At 31.9% G+C, this 23125-nt stretch overlaps 1 protein-coding gene across 1 annotated transcript in view; it reads left to right on the top strand.

Annotated features, from left to right (window-relative positions):
* LOC148273444 (SPARC-related modular calcium-binding protein 2-like) overlaps positions 1-23125 on the top strand; it is a gene marked incomplete at its 5' end in the record, with an annotated part of 38388 nt that overhangs the window by 5751 nt on the left and 9512 nt on the right. Inside the window, 3 exons of the mRNA XM_088238704.1 lie at positions 14266-14393; positions 18625-18817; positions 21046-21139. Coding sequence (XP_088094830.1) covers positions 14266-14393; positions 18625-18817; positions 21046-21139 — 415 coding nt within the window. The remainder of the gene's footprint in view (positions 1-14265; positions 14394-18624; positions 18818-21045; positions 21140-23125) is intronic.

Raw genomic sequence — 23125 nt, 5'->3', positions numbered from 1 at the left:
AGATACTCCGACGCGGGCGGCTTGTGGCTTTTTATTTATTTTTTATAGTTAAATTTCGTCTTTTCCTTTGTTTTTTTTTTTGTTTTCATTTATAAACATCCATAGCATTATGACTGAAATTGGTTTTTTACAAGGAAAATCCGATAACTTGCCCAAAATAGATATAATCATGATGGGTATTTTTTTCTCATCCAATACAAACTTTTAAAGTTCTGAGTATAGAAATGTAAAGGCCGTAAGATAAGCAAATATATAATGTTTGCTTCCAGAATGTATTCACTTAAATAGTTGTATTATTTGCATGTACTATAACTATATTGTTTCGCGTACATTTAATGCAAAAGGGAAGTAACGTGACTTTGACACAACATAATCCATAAAATACCATTTCTTGTAAACATCTCTGTTGCTCGAGTGCGTATTAATGCCTTTTTTTTATTAAATGTGAATTACTTATTAATATATCAGCTAGGGTAAATTACGGAGACAATGCCAAAGGTTACATTCAAGTAAAACGGACGGGTGATATTTGAATGGTAAAAGGTCGAGTCACACCCAGCAGAACATAAAGTTAGAACCAAATCGTACTCGGTGACGTTGATTTGCTATGAAGTCTAGGAAATAATAGATTCCTGCAAGTGTGAAGACTGTCCAGCATCTCAAGGTCAGTGCCCATTTTGTAAATGCAATAAATTTCACAAATAAATAAGGTAGGTTATCATACAGCAATTTTTAAGTAATTTTATTTTTTATTCATATAGAAAACCAACGGTTCTACAAATTAAACTAAGTAACATAAGTACAGAAATATAATACAAATATAAACAATAACGTTCAAAGAATAAACTATTTTAGTATTGTAGTACCTGTCAAGCTTTATAAGTGCTAATTTCAGTGCCTACTATTAGTAAATGTTTATAGTCTACAGTCTACATAATAAAATATAGTATTTTGTACTGAACAAGACCTACGGAAAAAAGTATAGTGGTTTTTTTTTTTTTTCAACATCTCGTTTCATAACGTTCAAATGCGTTCAACCATTTTTTCTGCATTTTTTCATTAGGTACTAGGAATGGCCAAAAAAAGCTTTATTTTGCGTCTTCACCGTAGTGTTTGCGCACATCGGAACTAAACAGTACTTGCATCTTATAACCGCGTGACGTCACAAGCCCATACGGCATCCGAATGTTCGTTTTGGCGCCAATTCAAAGTATACGTTTTTAAACCGCTCTGAAAAATTAACGCGTGAACATAAAAAAATAAAAACTGTACAGTTACCATCGCAATTTTTTTTTCTATTTTTTTGCAAAATAAAAAAAAAAACGTGAAAATATCCTATGAGCTGATTTTTGTATGTTCAAGGAAGGATTTTTATTTTTTATTTGATAGTAGACGTTTTTCCTCAGTTTCTTATTATGGTTGTACGTATTAATGTGTTTTACAACTCATTTTCGTTAAATATGAGTGTCCCACAAACAAAATTTGAATTGTTTTTCTTTCCAGTAAAATGAATTATTTGTTAACAAGTCCGTTTTCGCCGTGTATTCTTCACATGATGTAAGTACATAGTTTGTGTATTACGTAGGTATACTAAAAAATGATTTTATAGGTATTCTTCAGTTTAATTAAATTCATAATATTTTGTTCCGCTGGGGGATCATTCACACGTTTCAAGAGTCTTTTTTATAAAGCGATTATTGGCGCATTTTGCCAGCAAAAAATGCAAAAAATGGTTCTTATGTTTTCGTACATACAACAGGGCTGGTATTCCTAACACAATTATAAAGCAATATGGCGCGTAATAAATAAGTAATAAATACGCGTTATAGCGCGCTGTAAATGCGTTCGCAATACCAGCCCAAATAGTAAAAAACTTTTTTTGCAATGTGCTAGAATTTACTGCGTTTTATTGATGCGAATAACATGATTTTTCTACTTGAAATTACTACAAAAATTCTTACCATTTAATATCCATTCTGACTGTAAGGCTTCCACTACGTTCCTCGAAATCGTTCATTTGACAAGAGATTTCTAAAAAAATTACTATTTAACAAGTCTATTAAACAGCTAAACTATGAATTTAAATAGCTTAAATTTTTACAATTCTCCATAGGTTTCTCTAGTGAGAAGGGCTCTTAAATTTCAAATAGTATATTATAAAGAAATAAAATAACCCAAACAATTAAATCATACCTACAATACACGAATGTTTTTTCTTTCTCCATAGGTCCTTAAACTAAAGTCCTCAGAATCGTTGTCTGTTATTCATTGTTTAGCTCGTTTGACAAGCACACATAAGATCCTGGGTTCGATTCCCGGAAAAGTCAACAAGAAATATTTATTTCTTAGGTATTTTTATTACAGAATTTGCAGCGTTAGTTTGATAATTTTATTATTGTTATTTTTATGTCTGAAATTTGAAAGGTACGAATAATCTGCTTAATACCAGAGGTAACAAGGAGTTGCATACAGAAGAGCCAGTGAGACATTTAACGTGATTTTTCATTCCTTTCATCATCTTAAAAGCAATAATTTTACATTTTTAACTTTTACCATGCGTCTTGCGTTACTTCTATGTTTTTCTTATCTTTATTTGTAAATGTAATTTTTCATAATTTAGAATATACGCCGACACGATTTTTTACAAAATTATTATTTCAATATATTTGCGATCAGAAATAATGGTTATGGGTATATTTATATGTGTTTACATAATTTTTAACCAAAAAATATAAATGTATTTACATTTATTATATTTGGTTATACAGGTTGACTGGAACTGAACCCGCCATAGCAAATTCACATATGGAGGAGATCATTTGCTAATTATTGGACATCACTTTCCCTAGCTAAAGTTTTATAGTTTTGGTGATGTCAATTTTTATACTTTAATGAGATTTTTCCAAAATTAGACCTTCAATCATTCAGAACTTTTTTTTAATTATTTAAATCCTTTTAATAGTTTTTTGATAGTCATAAACATTTGTAGTTAAAATACATCGGAATTATCCTCAAACTAGGGTTAAAAAATAAAATTACGCTTTAAAAAAAATTTACGATCAAATTCAACGTGAAATAAAAAAAAAACTACGGTGTTCCAATCATTTATTATATTTGAATGTCGAAATTGACCAATAGACTGTTTCCATTCGATTAACTTCAGTACCATGAATAAATCCTCCCTACTAAGCAACACCACATATATATTTAAATTCAATACAGCGGATGAGACATTCGATTTGCGTAAAGGCAACACAGTAAATACGCCATACGTAGCTGCCACAATCTCCTTCGTATACAATAGTAAAAAAAGATTTTCTAATATAAATCAACAACACAAAATAAACTGCATTTTTCTGCATCATTTTTTACGAAATCGCAAGATTTTCTGTCCCTCTTTTTTTTGACAAACGGTTCATCCACAGCATTGAACTTACATAAACGATATGTATTTTATGTTATCAATGGTAAAAAGTCTGATTGACCGATTTCAACTTATTTATATTGCCACTCAGTTCCAAGTTCTTTAACGGTTCCATCTGTCAAAGGTAAAAAGCTGAGAAGACAATTTTTCAGTTCAATATCAATAAATTAATTTAGTGGCATTGATTTCATATTTCTTTTTCTGTTTAATGAATATTACGTATCTGCAGGATATAGAGCTACTATTCGGTATCTGGCCGGATAGTAAAATAAGGCCGGATGGTTATTGAATATCAATTCCATTTCTAATTTTTCTATTAAAAAAATCTTTAATCGCATTAATACTCTCTTGCAAGAGCCATAGCTCATCATTCGTTTAAAACTTTCTTATCGTTCCATGTCCACTCCCTAGTTGGAGCATATGGTATCCACAAAGGGCCTCCATACATCTCTATCGGCTGCCAACTTCTTTGCGTTCTCCCAAGTCAGGTTCTCCTCCCGAAGTTCTGATATAAACTGCCGACAAACAGTCAGCAGTGCACGTCCGGGACGTCAAGAACCCGATGCCTTGTAAAGTAGGCGAGTGTGGTTGAGGCTTTCAGGAGGCATCCACAGTACATGGCTTAGCCAACCGTATCGCCTCCGCTTGACGACAGTTGTCACCGGAGTTGGCTGCGTCAATTCTTTTATTACTTCATTCCACACAAAGACAAACCATTTTTTTCACATAAATTTTAATTTTAAAACAACATTCATTTATGTTTTTCTTTTTCCTTCTCTTTTTTATACTTTCATAATTAACCTTACATATAATTGCTTTATAATATGGAAACTTCACTGGTCCATTAGAATTAAGTCTAATTGTGTAAAATATTAAACTTTGTAACTGTACTGTATGTTTCCTGAATAAAAGAAAGAAAAAAAAATTTAAAAAAATAAAAAAATCCCATACCCGGGATTCTTCTGAGACACCCATTCTCAAAACTCAGTATTTTGCTGTTTTGGGCACAATTGAGGTGCTGCAATTCGCATGCTTAGAATATAGGTGCCATGCAAGCGTTATATAGGTGGCATTTGGTTTTCACTGAGTAAATATACAATCTCCAGACAGCCTTCATACTGCTGAATGTGGCGCCTGCTACTCCTAACCGCATTCCCAGTTCTTTTAGAAAGCTGCCATTTTCTTCAAACTTTTCAACCGTCGATATTTTTTACTTCCAGGGAATCTATACAACACTAGAGCATCTTAATTTGAATCTGTTGATTATACTCTCATTTAGTTTAATACCTTTTGTCACCTTTCCAACGGTACAAAATTTGTACTCTAAAAGTTGACACCGCAATAATAATAATAATAATAATTAGCAAATGATTTCCTCGATGTGCAAATTTGCTATGGCGGGTTCAGTTCCAGTCACCTGTATATATTATTTTTGGGAATGGGGATAAATTAAAGAGATAAGGTAGTCAGCATGCTTTAGTCAAATGATATCAAACACAGATTGCTTTAGTTGATTTTTATAAAAATATTATAAATAATTGTAGGAAAATAATTTGGACATTTTTATATTTACATTAAAAGATATATATTAGGTTGGTGTTCTAAAGATTTTTGTTCTTATTTTACAGTATCAGTAGAGAAGTAGGTCATTAAAAAAAAAAGAATTATGCTGTATAGCAATTTTTTTTATTCAGTGTCGTGTTTACCATGTTTTTTGTTATCACCTTTCACAAAATGACAGATTTCGATTTTAGTTACAACTTTTTTTTTCCAGTTTAAAGTTTTTTTTATTTATTTTGTGACCTTTCACAAAATGACTGATTCCGATTTTAGTTACAAAATTATTAATTTCGTTTTTTAAATTTTATTACTATTCAATATATTTTCATAAATGGTACATATTTTTTTATTCTAATACAAATCTACTTTTATACATCTAGTAAATGTTATAACTTTAACTCTTCAAAAAAAGAGACTAACTCTTGTGCTTGGAGAGTGACTTACACTGTTATAGTTATTTATTCACTAGAATTTATATAATTTCGAATAATAATGAGTATATATAAAAGTATAATCATCTCCCAATCTCCACCCGGTGATGTACAGGGCACTAAATTGATGCATCAAATTAAGCGTATATTAATCATCTGTTACATGAAGGTAAGGTGATCAGTCTTACAGCTCTTGTGTTAGTCAAGTGTCAATGAAATATTGCGTTGTAAAACCACTTTTTATGTTCATCAATTATTTATGTCGTCCAAATCAAAAATCGAACCCAGGACCTCACGAATGGTAGGCAAACGTACCAACTACTACACTACAAGGTGAACTTATCTTCGCTCGATTTTTTTAGCTGTCAACTAAAAAATACTCGTCTATGAATTTAGTTATTTTTCACACACATAACTGTATCCTTCATTCATCCCTACATAAAAAAAAAATAGGGTATCTAACCTATGTTGGGATCATGAGGAAGTTCAGTGATTTAAAAAAAAATGTATGTATCAAGCACAGCATATTTTTTTTTATTAAGTTCTCGTCTTTCAGTTCTGCCGACTGGTCAGTTGGCTTCCTGGAAACAGGAAATCTATCAAAACGCTCTATTATTGGTTGTTTTCGTAGAACTAATGACGTCGTTTAGAGCAGTTCTTTTTTATTAAAATTAATTATGTTTTTCATACATTTCCGAGAAACATCGATTTTTTTCCGCGCGTAAGAAAACATTTTTTGTAGCACTGAACTATCTCATATCATTCCATTTCCGCACCTAATGGTGCATAGAGCATTGCATTGGTACACCAATCGCAGCGTATCTTAATCATTCTTGTTACACGAAGGTAAGATGATCAGTCTCACGCTTTAGGTACCAGTCCAGGGACAATGAAATATTCTGATGTAAAAACACCCTTTTAAATCAATATTTCATATCAACCATGCCGGGAATCGAACCCGAGACCTTTCGTATGATAGGCAAACGCGTTGACCATTACACTAAGAGGCCGACAAAATTATATTAAATACACGTTTGGTGAACGGCAATTTTGCCGTATGTGTTTATAAAATTCATCAATTCGTTCATTCGACATGACACATTGATTTTTTCTTGACCCTAAGCTGAATTATTTTCAGTAATTGTATGTATATTTTAAAGTATTATTTTTCCCGATTCTCAGATTTAAACTAGTCATCATTATTTGGTAGGTCATAAAGGAATGCATTTAAAAATATGCTATTGCGAACGCATTCCAGACTTCTGGACAATAAAGAGTTTCTATGCCACCATTGTCCGAAAAACATTATATTCATATATATAATGAAATCCAAGTAGCTATCATTGACACTTCAAAATGTTAAAAACTGTCCCGGACACCCGTAGACGTACTTAGGAACCATTTAAAATTTATGCCTGCCAATAAATCTAATAAAATGCGCAAATTCTGTCGCCGAACGCCACATTACACGCCTTTAAAATTACTTCAAAAAAGGGTATTATTGCACATTGAGTGAATATACACTTCCTTACAATATAGTGCTTGTAGTTGGTTTCACGGATTTTTTAAAGGTCACCTTATAGTTGTAAAATAATACCCGGTGTCCGGGTGGAAATAAAAAGTCTAAAAATCTATACACGGTTTTTCAGGGCCAGACCGCGAAACTTTAGAGGAATATTCCTCGTGGTACGCTTTAAAAAACCCTAATGATTTTTTTCCAACAACTCATTTTTAAACATATATATTTTTTAAATATATAATCTCTAAATTGAGTAAATCTTTCTCGGACTAGCATCCTTCCCGAAAATCCCCACCCCTCCCCTACAAAAAAAGTTGAGATAAAATCGTATTTGACCAACGAAGTGATACGCGCCAGACGCGGACAAGGGAAGCGGCTGGGTAGGACTCCTGCCGTAGGAGAGAGATGGGATTTGTGGAGGGACTGCCTGTCTGAGAAATTTACTCCATTTTGAGATTATAAGAAGGAAAAAAATATAAGTACATAGTTTTTGGAAAAATTTTAGTAGAATTTTTTTTCAAGCTTACCTTGAGGAATGTTCCACTGAAGTTTCGCGGTCTGGCCCTGAAAAACCGTGTATAAAGTTTTTTTAAATTTTCTAATATTTACTTTGAAAATTCTTCAGGAGGTGAGTTCGTTAATAATTTTGTAAATCTTTTTACAGTATACCTACATAAACTTATGAAAGTTTCTGGGCAATAATGACGAAGTTCAGACCCACGAAAAGTTGGATCCAAAAAATATTTTCTCGGTAAAAATAAAAGCGTTAAATTGTACGACAAAGTTTCTTGAAAATGTACGGATTTTTTTAACTAGCTTCTTTGAACGACGTCACTAGTTCATACAAATCAACCAATAATAAGAAAGTTGTGAAAGATTCCGGTTTACGGTAAGTCGACAGACCAATCGGCAGAACTGACCGAGAAGAAGCGGAAGAGAACTTTTAGCGGAGTAATTCCAAAATAAAAAAAATTAAAAAAATCGTAATACTGATAATACGATACATAAAAATATAAATGTTTTTTTTTTCATAGTTTACTATTAAGTAATAAAAAAATAGAAAACCACGGTGATTGCTCATCAATAAAATAATGATATTCTAAATAAAATAATAACATAAGATATTGAATGGGTATTTTACAATTAAAAAAATATTGGGTCATCAGATCTCAGGAGAAAGTTGAGAGTTTTTTTTATTTCTTTATTTGTAAATACACTATCAAACAAGCCAATTATTTTTGGTATTTTTATCGATCATATCATCAACCCTATGATTTTTCAAATTGTTGAAATTACTTGGTGAGTCGGCGAGTTCTGGTGATTGATGAGTTTGCTTCCCAGAAACCAGTAATCTATCACAATACTCTATCATTGTTTGATTCGGAAGAATTTATGACGTAATCAATTAAATGATAGGGACGAGGTTGTCAATTTTTTTAAAGTTCAAGATTAGTAATTAGCAAAAATGGTCAAATCTGCTTTCCTTCCATACTTTTACTTTTATTTTCTTTTAAATGTCTTGATACATTTATGTTTTCTGACGGTGACGGGTGCATTAGCCGGGGACATTTAATGATAACTCCGATATAAGAGCCGGACTATCAAGGCGTCCACTAAGTATGTCATGAAGCACCCCTATGTCTAATAGTAGACGGAAATAAAGCGTAACACTGATCACCAGCGTCTAAATAATCTCCTGACGTTACTGCGACCTCGTGACGTCATTGTGATGGATCTTATTATTGTATTTATCGCCCTCCATTCCCAGGGCTGGTATTCCGAACACATTTACAGCGCGATATAGCGCGTTTTTAAGTACTAAATGCGCTTTATACCGCGCTTTAAATGCGAATCGGCCTCGTGATGTAATAGTCAGCGCGTTTGCCTATCATGCAAGAGGTGTCGGGTTCGATTCCCTACATAGTCGAAATGAAAGATTTATTGAAAATAGAAGCGTAAGATCTTACCTTCATGTAACAATAATGATCAAGATACTTTAAAATTGGCGTCCCAATGCAGTGCCCTATGCAGCATTAGGTGCAGAAAGGGAATGATGATGAGAGCTTAGCTACTGAGTGGACGGCGAGTGCTCTTATATCTATTGCTAAATCTCCTCTCCCAAGCCCAGGGACGCGATTATAATAAAGGCTATCTTCATCGGTACATACCGAGACGGTATACTTAACTTCTGTACTATCTATATCTACCTCGGTTTGTTCTACTGACTTGCCATCTCGACCTTATATGAATGACCCCGAAAATTTAGTCCGCGTCCCTTACTTAATTACAATTTCCAAGACAGTATCTGTTTTATCTGCTGATTGATTACAAAGCCGGCTCCTTTAACGTCTCGATACCGTACACTCTGAAAAATAGTAAAGTTTTTTTATGGTGGCAACATTTTTTGCGCCTAGATATGTTAAAAGGGCAGAATCTAGTCACATATTTTTTTGCATCTAGGCGTTCATTTACCAAATTGACAGTTATGTCGGAATTTAATTCGACTTGAAGGTTTACCGATTTCTTTTTCGTTTTATTAATAGGCGTTTAAGAAAAAAAGTTCTAACCTCAGAACGTTTAAAAAAATTTAGTAAATTGTAATTAAAGGAAAGATTGAACGGTGGTACAATATGTTTGTCATTGTTCATTTGTAAATATGTGCATCGAGGGGTACTAGATCCGTCGGTATAAAACGATGTACTTACATTGAAACGCGATGGTAGGGGGGATCGGAAGTGTATCTTCGTAATCGGTCGGAAGAATTTTATCTTCGACTATGACGTCATACTGAACCAATGTCTCTTTAGTGCGTTGATATGTGAACCGTGACGTACGCTTCCCCTTGTTTCATATCGACGTACCTACCCAAAACTTGAAGGTGGGGGTCGGTAGTGTATCCACTCGAGATAATTTGTCTTCAACTACACCATCATGGTGAAGGTGTGACGTCCTTAACTTTCCATTGTAATCGCGGTACAGGGCCCCGATTATAATGGAAAATTAACATTTGTCTTTAATTTTATCTACAAAGTAAAATTAAGTTTTCTGTTTAAAAAGCAGAATATGCATACATTTTTTCTTCTAAACATGTTCAATTATAAGTTACCGGCGAAGATACTTTAAATGTTCATGCAAATATACTCATTTTCGCACACAAATATCGGTTTTTCTTTATAGACAGTCGAAAATAACTCTGTTAACTTCTTATTGTAATCGGGGCCAGGGGCCAGGGTCCTCAAAGTATCGGACAATAATATAGGGAACGAGCGCTGTAACACACTCAGCTTTATCCAGTAGTACACCTAGGATGGAGCTTCTTTAGTGATATAAAGCGTCACATTCACCTAAAATGATAGATGTATCTACATTCCTTTGAGAAAGGTTCTTTATAGTAAGGTGGTCATTCAATCTGCAGTGCGCTGAAAGTGCTATCACTTGGTTTTGACCATGTTTCATTACTTCAAAAGCACACATTTGCGATGCTACCCCATTCAGTAGTTCCTTCACATGGTGCTGCCCAGGTTTTTTTTCGCCAGAGCATCATGCTCTGCTTTCGTAATTCTAGCCCATCAGCCTAAGTACATTAAAAATAATATTTAAAAAATGGCGTTGCATATTAAATTTGATGGTTTTGCTAGTGCTAAGTTGAATTATTTTATCAACAAATGGTACGCAGTACGCAACCAGCAACCAGGCCCAACCGTCGGGTCTGCAAGCGACATAAACATAGGTAAGTCCAACAGTTCCGAGAAAGTTCACCCCTTCTCGTCCAACCTTTTCCTCACTAAGCATCCAAAAATTAAACATGATCCGAACGGGGGGACCAAACGACCCCAACACCTACTTGTGCCTATACACGGTTTTTCAGGGACAGACCGCGAAACTTCATAGGAACATTCCATATGGTAAGCTTCAAAAAAATTCCAATCCTCCTGGCCTGTTGTGGTGCAAAAATAAATTAATTAATTAAAAAGTTAACCTTCCTTTATACTTCTCCATACGTTCTATCTTTCGCTTTCTTCATCCAGTCATAAAAAGTTCTCTTAATCCTTGTGCAACACAACCTTAATATTATTAAAGTAGAATTAAATACATAATTTTACCACCAAAATAAGTTTCTTCTAAGGAGTATTTCAAAACATAATATTAATTTTTACGATCAAAACAATTGCTGTCGTGTGCGCAATTTCAGCTGATTAAAAGAGTATATTAGTATTTCCTATTTACATTACTGTTCCTTTTTGAAAGTGTGTGCAGTTTTTTTTATTAACGCACAATTTCGACCACTTGGGGTTTTTAAAAATGTAAATGAATGACAATGTAGTTTTGAAATGTACATTGTTTTACGAGTTTACCGGTTTTAAAGCAAAAAATTGACTTCAATCCAATGTTACAATTCTAATCTTGTAACTATGCATTGAACGTGACAATATGGAGCTTTTAGCCTGGTAACAGTATTATTATATTATGTTAGTGCTTGTTGAAAACTACTTTTAAAATCGATCGCATTATAGCCCGGGTAATTAGAGGGTACATTATTTCAATATATTCACAAAATCAATTTTAAACTTGTATTTTTCAAATGTTTTTATTTAGCATAAACTGTCTTTTTTTACACCTATTTCCTACAGATATTTTTCCACAGTTTTATTGTCTCCATCGCGAGTCTTCTACATAAGCGAAAACCTTTTAAAAGGATCAGGTAAACATCTTGCATTCTTTTTTAGGTCACCGATGTTAAATCGAAAAGCTTAAAATGAGGAATTTCAGTAAAAAATAAATAAATTTTTAACACAATTGAAGTTTAAGCATTTGACATTAATATGTGCAAATTTATTAAGAAAACTTTGACGTACCTAATATACTTATGTGTTCAGTCCAGCGCCAAACTATCACCGACACATTTACTATGAACCCGCATTTTGATCGATCTCATAATGTACATTAATTTGTGAAAATATTCGTTTGTCATTATTCGATTTTTTCTAATCACTGAAATTCCTTATTCGTTCCATTTTTAATCGCTATTAATGTTGTTCATAGAATTATAATATAGTTTTGAAATAACTGCATTTGTTTGTTCTTATTCTACCCTGCTGCAAATATAATAGTTTTTTTTGCCAATTGATATTATATAATGCGTGTTATTTATTGTATCTTTCTAGTGTATTCATAGGATATTTATTATTTACTGCGATTTGCGATACTTGTATTTCTGTCGTTAAAATATTACCGTATTCTATTTCATGCGAATTTCAAAAAAAAATGCTCAAAACACAAACTTTAATACCTACATAACATATAAATAAACATTTAAAAACATATCTTTTATATTTATTCTACAATTGTATGTATTTTACATGTAGGTAGGTATATCAAATTTTACCCACAAGTATTAGTTATGCTGTAAATGTTTGTCTGAAATTTGCTAACAAAAAAATATATATGTTACACAACCTTTGTGATTTTTTGTCGATACATAAACTTCAAAAAAAATCATTTAGTTAAAATAAAATGCCACCTAGTTTCGGAACAGGGCTGTTTCATGTTCAGGGCGTATAAATAAACAAACAAAATATTATTTAAACATTTTCTTCGACAATGTTTTGAGTGCGTCCATATATTTGTCAGGTTGGATTGCACTTATTGTAGATAAATCTAACCCATATCGATAAAGGTTTCAGCTTCTTTACTTCTCAAAAGTCAACAGATCGAGGAGTTGAGGAAATGCGGACGTTTTAATATAGGCAGACCGGCTAATGTTTCACAGTGCGCAAAGTGGCAAATGGAATGTCATAAGACCCGCAAGTACTTAAACTTCTGTTTTCCCTTTTTTTTTTTAAATATTTTCCTTTTTCGTAGCGATAAATTTTAATTTTCTTCGAATTGGGAATATTCAGTTTGTTTATTTGTACACCGAGACAAGGAAACAATTATTTTCCCAATATAATTATTTACTATAGGTGGTTTGAACAATGTCACCTATTCTTGAAAAAAATGATTATCGTATCAGTGCTTACTTTTTACGGAACGGTATTTTACAAATAGTGTTAAAATTGGAAAGTAACATCACAATAAATAATATTGTGTACTTAATATTTTTCCAGTGAGTGATAATTTTTCATAAAAAAATATTTAAAACACATTATTTTTAGCACAGACTAACCGAGGCTAACATTTTCTATGTTTTGTTAAACTATTTGTGATTCCCACAAATAGAAAATGACTTAGAATAGACCACCAAATAATTACAATATTTTTCCGCTGTGAAAATGTATAACCATATATAATATATACACTAGGCATAGTATATTCTGTATTTTGATGAACCCAATTTTCAACGTAGGGGTTTAAATATGCTTATTAATTAGGAAATTTGCTAACCTCTATAAATAAATTATTGCATGTGAAGCAAAAATTTAAAGTTTACAATTTTACACACGTGGGTCTTTTTATAACAAAATTAGAGTACGCGGATGTTTTTAGGACTTATTTAAATAAATACCGGAAGGATAAAGCATGAAACATAATTAATTTAGGAATATTACTATGGCTGATATCATCAACGTTTTGTAAAATTACAATTGCAGCAATAAAATGATCTAAGAATTTCTGCGAGTAACTAGCCAAAAAAGCTATAATAAAATATTATTTCTCTATTTAAAGTTCTGTAAAACAAATAATACGATTGTATCTTTATACTGACTATTTATTACAACTTATAATACTTAGAATTACAGATTTTATAAACTTTGGACTCGAGATTTTGAATAATCACTGCATAATTTATGACAAAACCAACAGTTTACAAATTTGCTGACTTTTAGACTATCCTTCCTTCCTTCCTTTTAAAAAAATTATAGACCTTTTAGAATAATCTTATATTTCAAAAGATTTATAAAATTCAATACTTTCGTTAATATTAACTTATAATTAATTCAAGTCGTTTCTATTAGAAAACAACTATTTGAATATATGTGAATGTTATTTAAAGACTTATAATAATTTTATTTTCCGTGATAACATAACAGCTTAAAATCTATAAGCATGTAACAAAATAAGTGTATTTTAATTATTCTATAATTTTAAAAAGATCTTTTTTTAAAATTAATTAATTGATTTATTTTAGTTTTCATATTTTGAAGGCACACTTGTGCGATAGTCACATAAATAGTATATTGAATTTTTGAATTAAAAAAATACAATTTAATTTCATGCAAACTGTATTTTAGTTATAAACTATTAATAACTATTAATAGGCGCATTAGAATCTTTATTGTGAAATATTTGTATGTGGGTATCGATAGTAATATGGTTATTTCTTTTTTCAGTCTTGCAAGACAGTTTGGCACGAGTTTCGGCCCTTTTCCCCGGTTTAGATGACCCTATTGATAGGTCCAAGGATGATTCAGACTCTAATGACTGCCTTTCTGATAGGAAATCTGTTTTAGATGAACAGGTAAAAACATGTTTTTTTCCTAAGGAATTGAAGGACACTTACAAGAACGTGGAAGCGGATCTGACGTCACTCTAAATAAATTAAATTTTAGAATTTTTATGATATTGTGTTGGAATTTGCTTAAGCGGAAAGTTTTAAAAATGCGAGTGAATTTTGCATAAAAATAAATAAATTATTTAAAAATAATAACTCAACTCTTAGGCATGAGGCCCAATATCCTACAGCTTATTGGGTCAATTGTTTTTTGTATTGATTGAATGATTACGTTGTCGGCCTCGTGGTGTAGTGGTCAGCGCATTTGTCTACCTAGTAAGAGGTTTCGGGTTCGATTCCTGACATGCTTGACATGAAATATTTATTTAAAAAGGTGTTTTTACACTGAAATATTACATAGTCTTTGGACTGGCTCCTGAAAGGTAAGACCGATCATCTTACCTTTATGTTATAAATATTATCAAGATACGCTGCGATTTACATACCAATGCAGTACGTTTAGGTGCGGAAAGGGAATTCTGATGATGAATGATTACATTACGAATATTGTTCTATATTTACAATTTGTGTATTGTAACACCTTTATAAAGAAATATGACTCTCCCGAAAATATAGCAGTTTAATCGCTCTTTGAAAATAATTAATTGAGTGACACTTCTGAGATTAAAAAAAATATGTTAAAAATAATTATATACAAAATAAGTATAAAATAACAAAATGGTTTGTACACACATAATTAATAATAACATTTCTACGTCTCTAATAGAGTGAAAACTCGTGTTTAGAACGGGAGTTCGTTTTACATTTGTTTTTATTAATTTTTAATATGGTATTTACACACATATATTTTATATTTTATTTACATTTTATTTTTGCTATCTAAAATAGATTCCTTGTATTTATATATTACTCGTATATTCTAAAAGATAAACAACTTTCCACTGCAAGGAGTTCAGGCAAGGGTGAGTCCCGTGTGTTTTTTTATTAAGATTTAACTGTTTTATTATTTGGTATTGATTTTAAGATTTCTAGAAGAGTACGAAAGTTTTTTTTTTCCAACATTTGAATTTTTTTTTTCTTCTTTTTCTTTTATTTAGGAAACATACAGTACAGTTACAAAGTTTTATATTTTACACAGATAGACTTAACTCTAATGGACCAGCAAAGTTTCCATATTATAAAGTAATTATATGTAAGGTTATTAATTCAACTACAAAAAATAGAAGGAAAAAAACTTAAATAGAAATTGTTTAAAAATTAAAATTAGAGTAAAAAAATTAAGAAAATTCGTAGAAGTAATTAAAAGTTAAGAATTAAAATAAAGAATGAAAAACACACTCAGTGTAAAAATGATTTAAGGATGTTGTAGTGCATCTGTGTAAAGTTAAATTATTTGGAAATCTAGAGTTTCGAGAATTTTGTAAATTAGTGGTTTTTTTTTCATTGAAAGTTTGTATAATAGATGTTTTTTTTAAGATGTCATCATTATATGTTTTGATACAATAATATATCTTTTTGTATTACGAAGTAAATACACATTCAATATTATTAATATTTAAAGCATTTACTTTGTGGTCAAACACTTGACTAAATGTTATTAGATGTTTGTATATAACAACTTACCGGCTTTTCTATGTCTACCGGTTTTGAGACGTAACCGTCTCTTCGTCAGGACACCAATTAAACCAACATGCAAAACCCAATATACACCTTCACCATAGTTGTTGCACATAAATATAAAACCAGCACTAAATGCATTTTAATAAGCACGTGCACTGATTAAGACACACATGCCTGATTAAATAATGAAAATATTATATGTTGTTTGAGAAATAGTTGAAAAAAGGTAGAGGAGAGGGAGGGAGGGGGTGAGCTTAATAGGTTTAGGGTGACTATTACAGCGGAACATCGTATAACGGACTATATTGAAAGGTTGTTTAATTATTAATCAAAGGAACATTATTTTTTAAAGGACATAGAAAAGTCGGAAAGTGGTTACATACAAATATTTAATAACGCACATTCAATCAATTAAATTAAGGCTTTAATCTAGTATATAATACATTCACGAAAAATGAGAAAATTATTTGATTTTGCCATTTTAAAATGACGTTTTTTCAAAATCACGCTTGTAAAAAAATTTAGTAAATATGCATTATATGATAACAATAATTTTTAAGGAATTTCTGTTGAAAAATATACATAAAAATTTTATATAACTAAAATATGATTAGTTTGCGCCTGGCAGATTACACCTCTTAAAATTTAAACCAAACATTTATTCTCATATAAAGACGTAAAATTTGTTAAAATAATTAAGGATAATAAATTGAACGAAGATGGTCAAAGCCAAATATTCCGTATTTGTTTTTGAAAAGAAATACTAGCATTTTAAATAACATACATTTTGTGATATTTATTTCTACGTCAAATTATTTTTTTCAGAGAGAATTTTGGTATGAAACATTATTTTGAATAATTTTTTTATGTTCTTATGAACCGGATTCGGCCCTTATTTGGCCATTATTCAGCCGATGGTGGACGATAGAATCTGTGCTCCGCGTTTTGATTACACTACATAAATATTTCATAAATTTGTTTATCTTATGAGGTTATAATAATACAAAAAAATTAAGATAGTCAGCCTCGTGGTGTAATGGTCAGCGTGTTTGCCTACCATGCAAGAGGTCTCGGGTTCGATTCCCGACACGGTTGACAAGAAATATTTCATAGTCCCTGGACTGGCTGGCCTGAAGCGTAAGACTGATCATCTTACCATCATGTAACAAAAATGATCAAGATACGCTGCAATTGGTGTACCAATGCAGTACCCTATGCACCATTAGGTATGTAAAGGGAATTATCATGATGATGGTGATGTTTTTATGGATGAACAACCAAACAACAAATAAAATATTTTGAATGTGGTAAATGACCAAACAATATATTTTAATTTTATTCACAATACGTCAAAAATCATAACAGGAAACAAAACTCAAATGATAGAATTATGGTGTTACAATATAATATTTTATTAACTTAACAGTAACCATCTGTGTAATATATTTATATATATAATTCCTCTGTACATGTGATGTCACCGAACTCCTCCTAAATGGCTTAACCGATTTACGTGCGGTTTTCAAAAAAATATAGATCTTTGCGCTGTGCGTCTTCGTAGATATTAAAATCTTCAATCTAATATGAAAAAATAAGTTAGGAGTCTAAATGTCTTATTAATCGATTTACTAGGGTTGCATTCGAGGAGAATTAATTTGCAAAAAAATTGAAAGATGTTGTTTTTTTTGCGTATAAAAAAGTTTTTTTTTAATGTTTACAAACAGCATTCGTTTTTGCGAATCTCAATCAGATTCTTTCCTTGAATTCCTTATAATTTCTACCCATTTATTTATTTTTATAAGATTTTCGGTAATACTAAAATAATATTGAATTCAATTCATGTTTAAAAATCGTATTAATACATAAGTTCACACCTCTGTTGGTGAGAAGACCGGAGTTTGACGTTTGCAAAAAGAATGCCATATTTGAACAAATATTTATTTTTGAGAAATTCAACCATAAACAAGTACCTAGGGATCTACTTAAATTCAATATTTGAATATTATCAATTTATAGTTCTGGAATTTAATCACAAACAATTACCTGGGTACCTACTTATCAATGAAAATTCTTTTTCCAAGGTAATAGCAGGCAAGCCAACGTTCGGGCAGGACAACGCCTGTCGGGTCCGCTAGTATATTATAATATCATTTATTACCACAAGTCAAAAATCATTTACAAAATATTTTATTTTATTTCACCTTAATTTACATACATTTTCTGAGCTTAATACAAGCTAACTTCTAGAACATTATTTTTTAGTTAATATTTTTAGAGGCCCAATTAAAATGTTGAATTATAGCGCAGAACACTAGGGCTTGAGAAAAAATACTTTTTTGTGTTCTCACCGGGAATCCCGGTAACCGGAACCTTCCGTGCGTGAGTCAAGCGTCTTGACCACTACGCCACCTTTGAATGCTATAAATTGAAGTCGTGATGCATTACCTAACCTATATTTTATTGATTTGAACGCACGACTTGTCTATTTGTAGCTTCTTGGAGGAGGATACGAAGATGTGTTTTAGTGGCTAAATAAAAATATATGAGTTATTTAGTTATAGCATTGAGCCCACGATTCGGTTTGATGATGACTCAATAATCTGATTACTTTTTGAAGAGAAATGGCGATACGCTTCTGTATGTTCCCGAGTGCACGGCGGACGGGCGCTACCAGAACGTGCAGTGCTACCGCTCCACGGGCTACTGCTGGTGCGTGACGCAGGACTCTGGGAAGCCCATCCCTGGAACTTCCAAGAAGGACCAACACCCCAAGTGCGAGGCCACGTCCACAAGCCATAGGCCCATGAAAGGTAGCATGAATACACAAAACATTTCATGAAAACTAAAAATAAATCAACGATGTTTTGAGTATGTCTAAATGATTCTAGTCATGCTGGATTGTAATATGGCAAAATAGGGAAATACCTTTTTTTACATGTTTAAAGTAATAAAGGTCTATGAAAAAAAATATTTTTAGTAATTATTAGTGGCAGAAAAAAATATTTTAAATTTGTAATTTTTAATTCCCGCAAAAACGATCATTCCATTAGCCACTCCCTTAATACTTCACGATTCATGTTTATTTGTTCCTTGCCATTGAAATTTCTGTAGATCAATATCACGAATATTGACATCATAACAACCAAGGCCAAACACGTCGCGTTTTTCTACCAACGTAGTTTTTATTGATTTTCTTTTTTACATTTATTTATTTATTTATTTATTTATTTATTTACGGACAAAGTCCATTATAAACATTACAATTAAAAGAAATTTTTACAAAGGAATAAAAAAATATAAGGAACAGAAATAAGCAGCAAAGACAGATGATAGATTTTTTAGATTAAGTAAAAAGCATAGGCTAACTATACAGATTCTTTAGCTGATTTGTAAAGAAAGACATCCTTACACCATAATAATCAAGATCTTGATGATCGTTCACCCGCCTGATCATTCTGGGCAAAGGCGACTGTGCACCATAATTGGTCCTGTAGTGACCGAGGAAAAGCATTTCATTATTTCTTAGTCTACGGGTGGGAACGTTAAAAAGAATCTTTTGCAAAATTTCAGGGGCATCAATGAGACAGTTCATAATTTTATACATGCAGATTATATCTGCAATGCATCTGCGTTTTTCAAGACTTGATATGCTTAAAAACCTCTCCATATCAGAATATGAATAGTCTCCTCTTTCCAATCCCATCTTCCATGCAATTTTTCTTATAAAACGATGTTGAACTGATTCAAGGCGCTTGATATGAACAGCATAATGAGGGGACCAGATTACAGATGCATATTCAAGAATAGGGCGAACTAAAGAGCAATAAAGTGTTTTAAGTGTAAGCATACTTTGGAAATCAGACGTAGTTCTATTAATAAAGCCTAAAATTTTTAAGGATCTGTTTACTATATTATCAAAGTGTTCCAGAAAAGTTAGTTTATTATCTAGGATCACTCCAAGATTTATGTATGAAAATATTTCTCTACAATATCCATTTCATATATTTTTTCGATATTCGTAGTATGTGGATATTTCCCTATTATGAATGTTACTGTGTGTAAAGTGCCAACTTAAACCAGCAATGGCAGGTCATAAGCCCTGTAAATGTCTAGACTATCATATTCCCCTATAAATGCCTCGACTATCATATTCAAAAATGTTTTCCCTGTAAGTGGTATAAGAAGAAGTATAAACATTTTTAGCCATAGCCTGGGTGTGGATACGAAAATTATGGACATATTTTTTCTCGTGTGTTTAATTTATTAGTAATTTTGTCATTTTTTGTCCTAAGACGTTTGCCTTATGCACGAGATTAACGGGTTTGATTCCTAGTGGAATTACAATTTTATTATTTAAATGTAATGAGGGCGTTCTGTACAACAGGGAATTGAATATAAAAAACTTTGTCTGACGCGTGGTAAAAATTAGAGCATTTAATTGTTCGGCGACATTTCTTGAAAATGTATGAAAAAATAATAAAAAGGATTTTGATAAAAATGAACTGCGCTGAACAACTTTACTAGTTCACCGAAATCAACCAACAACGGAGTGTTTGATATATTTCCGGTTACCGGGAAGCCAACCCACCAATCAGGACAACTCACCGTAGAGAACTTGATACCTCACGGGCGCAGGCGGAGTAATTTCAAAACCACAAATCTAAAAAAAAATATAGCGCTGATAACACGATACATACTAAAATAAAAACAGTAGTTTTGGCATAGAATTGAGAATAGGCCAGAAATCGTATACGCGCATCAAACAGAAGGCAACTAAACTACTCTTAAAGGAGTAATTTTACGTTTTGACCCATTAGCTTCTTTGTAGACGTCTCTCAGTACGCAACTCCCGATTTGAATTCAACTATGTCGTGTTAGGTCGTTTTAAAGTGTATAAATACTTCTGAGATGTACTGTAAAAAACATGGTACAAACTGGGTAAAAAGTTATGAGTATCTTCAAAAATTCAATGAATAAAAAAAAACTAAAAATGTAAAATTACAATTCAAATTATTTATTTCTATATTTCTCATTACAGGATGTCCAGAACAAAGGAAAACTAAATTCTTGCGCGATTTGATAGATTTCCTTAACAATCAAATGATGACAGGAATCAATGGAACTGGTGTTGGGTAAGTTGTTTGTTTTATACACATTATATCGTCGTCGTTCAGGCATATCATTAAACAAAAAACGTAATTTTGAGAAATCTTAATTTTAATGTTGGAACAGTGAGTGGTTGGGACCAAAGAAAAATCAGATTTTTGTATTTTGAAGGTTTTATGTACACATCATAATTCATTCACGTCTTTTTAATACATTCCATGTGTAACTTTTTACCAATGATGCATTTAAAATCTGGACGATTTTGCTTATTTATAATCTAGACAATGCAAGCTATAAGAGTTAGTGTTAAATAATTATTTTGAAATTTGGGTTAAAAAATACTTTTTGAGATTTTTTTAATGTTTGAATATAAAGTCATATAAAGACAGATATTAAAAAAACAAATAATTCGGATTTAAGCAACTTTTTTCTAAATAATTTACCTTGGTACTGTTTTTCTCTTAAAGAACATAATTGGCATCTCAAAACTGTCATTTTTAGGGTTAGTGACTTTTAACTAAACGTCCACGATAATATCAGTCTCACAGTAGTGTCTCAAACTAAAGGATGAACTAAAACTTGTTTCTCATTTTATAACACGGTAATAAAAAAAGGACGCAAAATCGAAACACAACAGAACTCCGTTTATCCAAACTCCAGTCATCCGGATTACCATATATCCGGATTGTTTTTAGGAAATAAAAAACCGTATGCGGGACCTCGCTACTCATTAACGAGTTTATTTGATAAAGCCAGTAACATTGCTGGAAATGTTTAAGGAAGTTTTTAATGTAATTTCAATTTGCTGTATTATTTCAAAATCAATAAAAAAGTTAATATTGTTTGCGTTCTCTTTCCAAACATTGCCTAAATTTAATGGTTAATCTAACTATCTAGATTTCTGCATATCCGGATAACGTCTGGCACTCATTGTTAACGAAAAGCTGACTGTAGCGAAAAACCCAATTTCATTTAATTTAATAAAAGGATGGAAATATTTGAAGAATGGAAAGGAATACGGAAATGGATCTACCTTTGGTACAATGAGGATGTTCATCAGTTTCGGGCATTGAAAATTCACCATGAATTATGTAACGATTTATGATAACTTTTACAACGACGCGCGACAAATCCAAGAATGTTTATGCAATCTTTAGTGTAATGTCAAAATGTTGTTGGTTTCGTTCCAAATTCAAATGTTCTATTTTTCTATTTCTTCTTCTTACTTGATGTAAGGTACATAGGTACAATAAGGAAGGGTCAAGAGAAGAATAGGAAAGAAAGGTAATCAATCGGTCAGGAATATTATCGATAAATGCTGTTTTATACTAAACACTCAATAATTCGTTTTATTGTAGTTTTACAGTATTTTCGTAAATAATAAGAAAGCAAAAATACCTACTTATTTTTAGAATTATAAGTAAACCAAAATTTAATTTATAAACTCTAAAAAATCAGGAGCTCAATCACAGATGGTTATCGACATGCTAAAAAACGTGCTAAGTATTTGAGCGATCATCACGAACAATCATGAACACGCTGAAGTTATCGCGGTCGCGTTGCAAAACGAAATTCAACTTCGGTCAGTTCAAGAGGATTGGTTGAATCTCGCACACGCCTTCTTTCAATTTTTCTCGAGTGCCGTATTGCATTTAGCCGGCGGTCGGCAAGCCAAATGTTAAGAAAAGCAGTCGCCATAGTAATTGTTTGTAACTTGAAAACGAAATAACAAACCGGCACGAGATTACACGCGTGTTGACTTTTTTGATTTGACGTTTGACCACGGACTACGGATACGGAACGGCTATGGCGTTTTGCAACGCGACCGCGATAACTTCAGCGTGTTCATGATTGTTCGTGGTGATCGCTCAAATACTTAGCACGTTTTTTAGCATGTCGATAGCCATCTGTGATTGAGCTCCAGTACTCATTTTCAAATTAAGTCGATACTTATAACGGCTATTAATTATTTATTCAATATTACACTCGTTTACATATTTATGAACTTATTA

The sequence above is a fragment of the Micrasema longulum genome, unplaced genomic scaffold, assembly GCF_059751315.1.
Source record: "Micrasema longulum isolate JH-2025_06_02 unplaced genomic scaffold, ASM5975131v1 h1tg001954l, whole genome shotgun sequence".
Taxonomy (NCBI): Eukaryota; Metazoa; Arthropoda; class Insecta; order Trichoptera; family Brachycentridae; genus Micrasema; species Micrasema longulum.
Note: the sequence above shows the minus strand (reverse complement) of the source record. Positions and strands in the feature narration are given on the sequence as shown.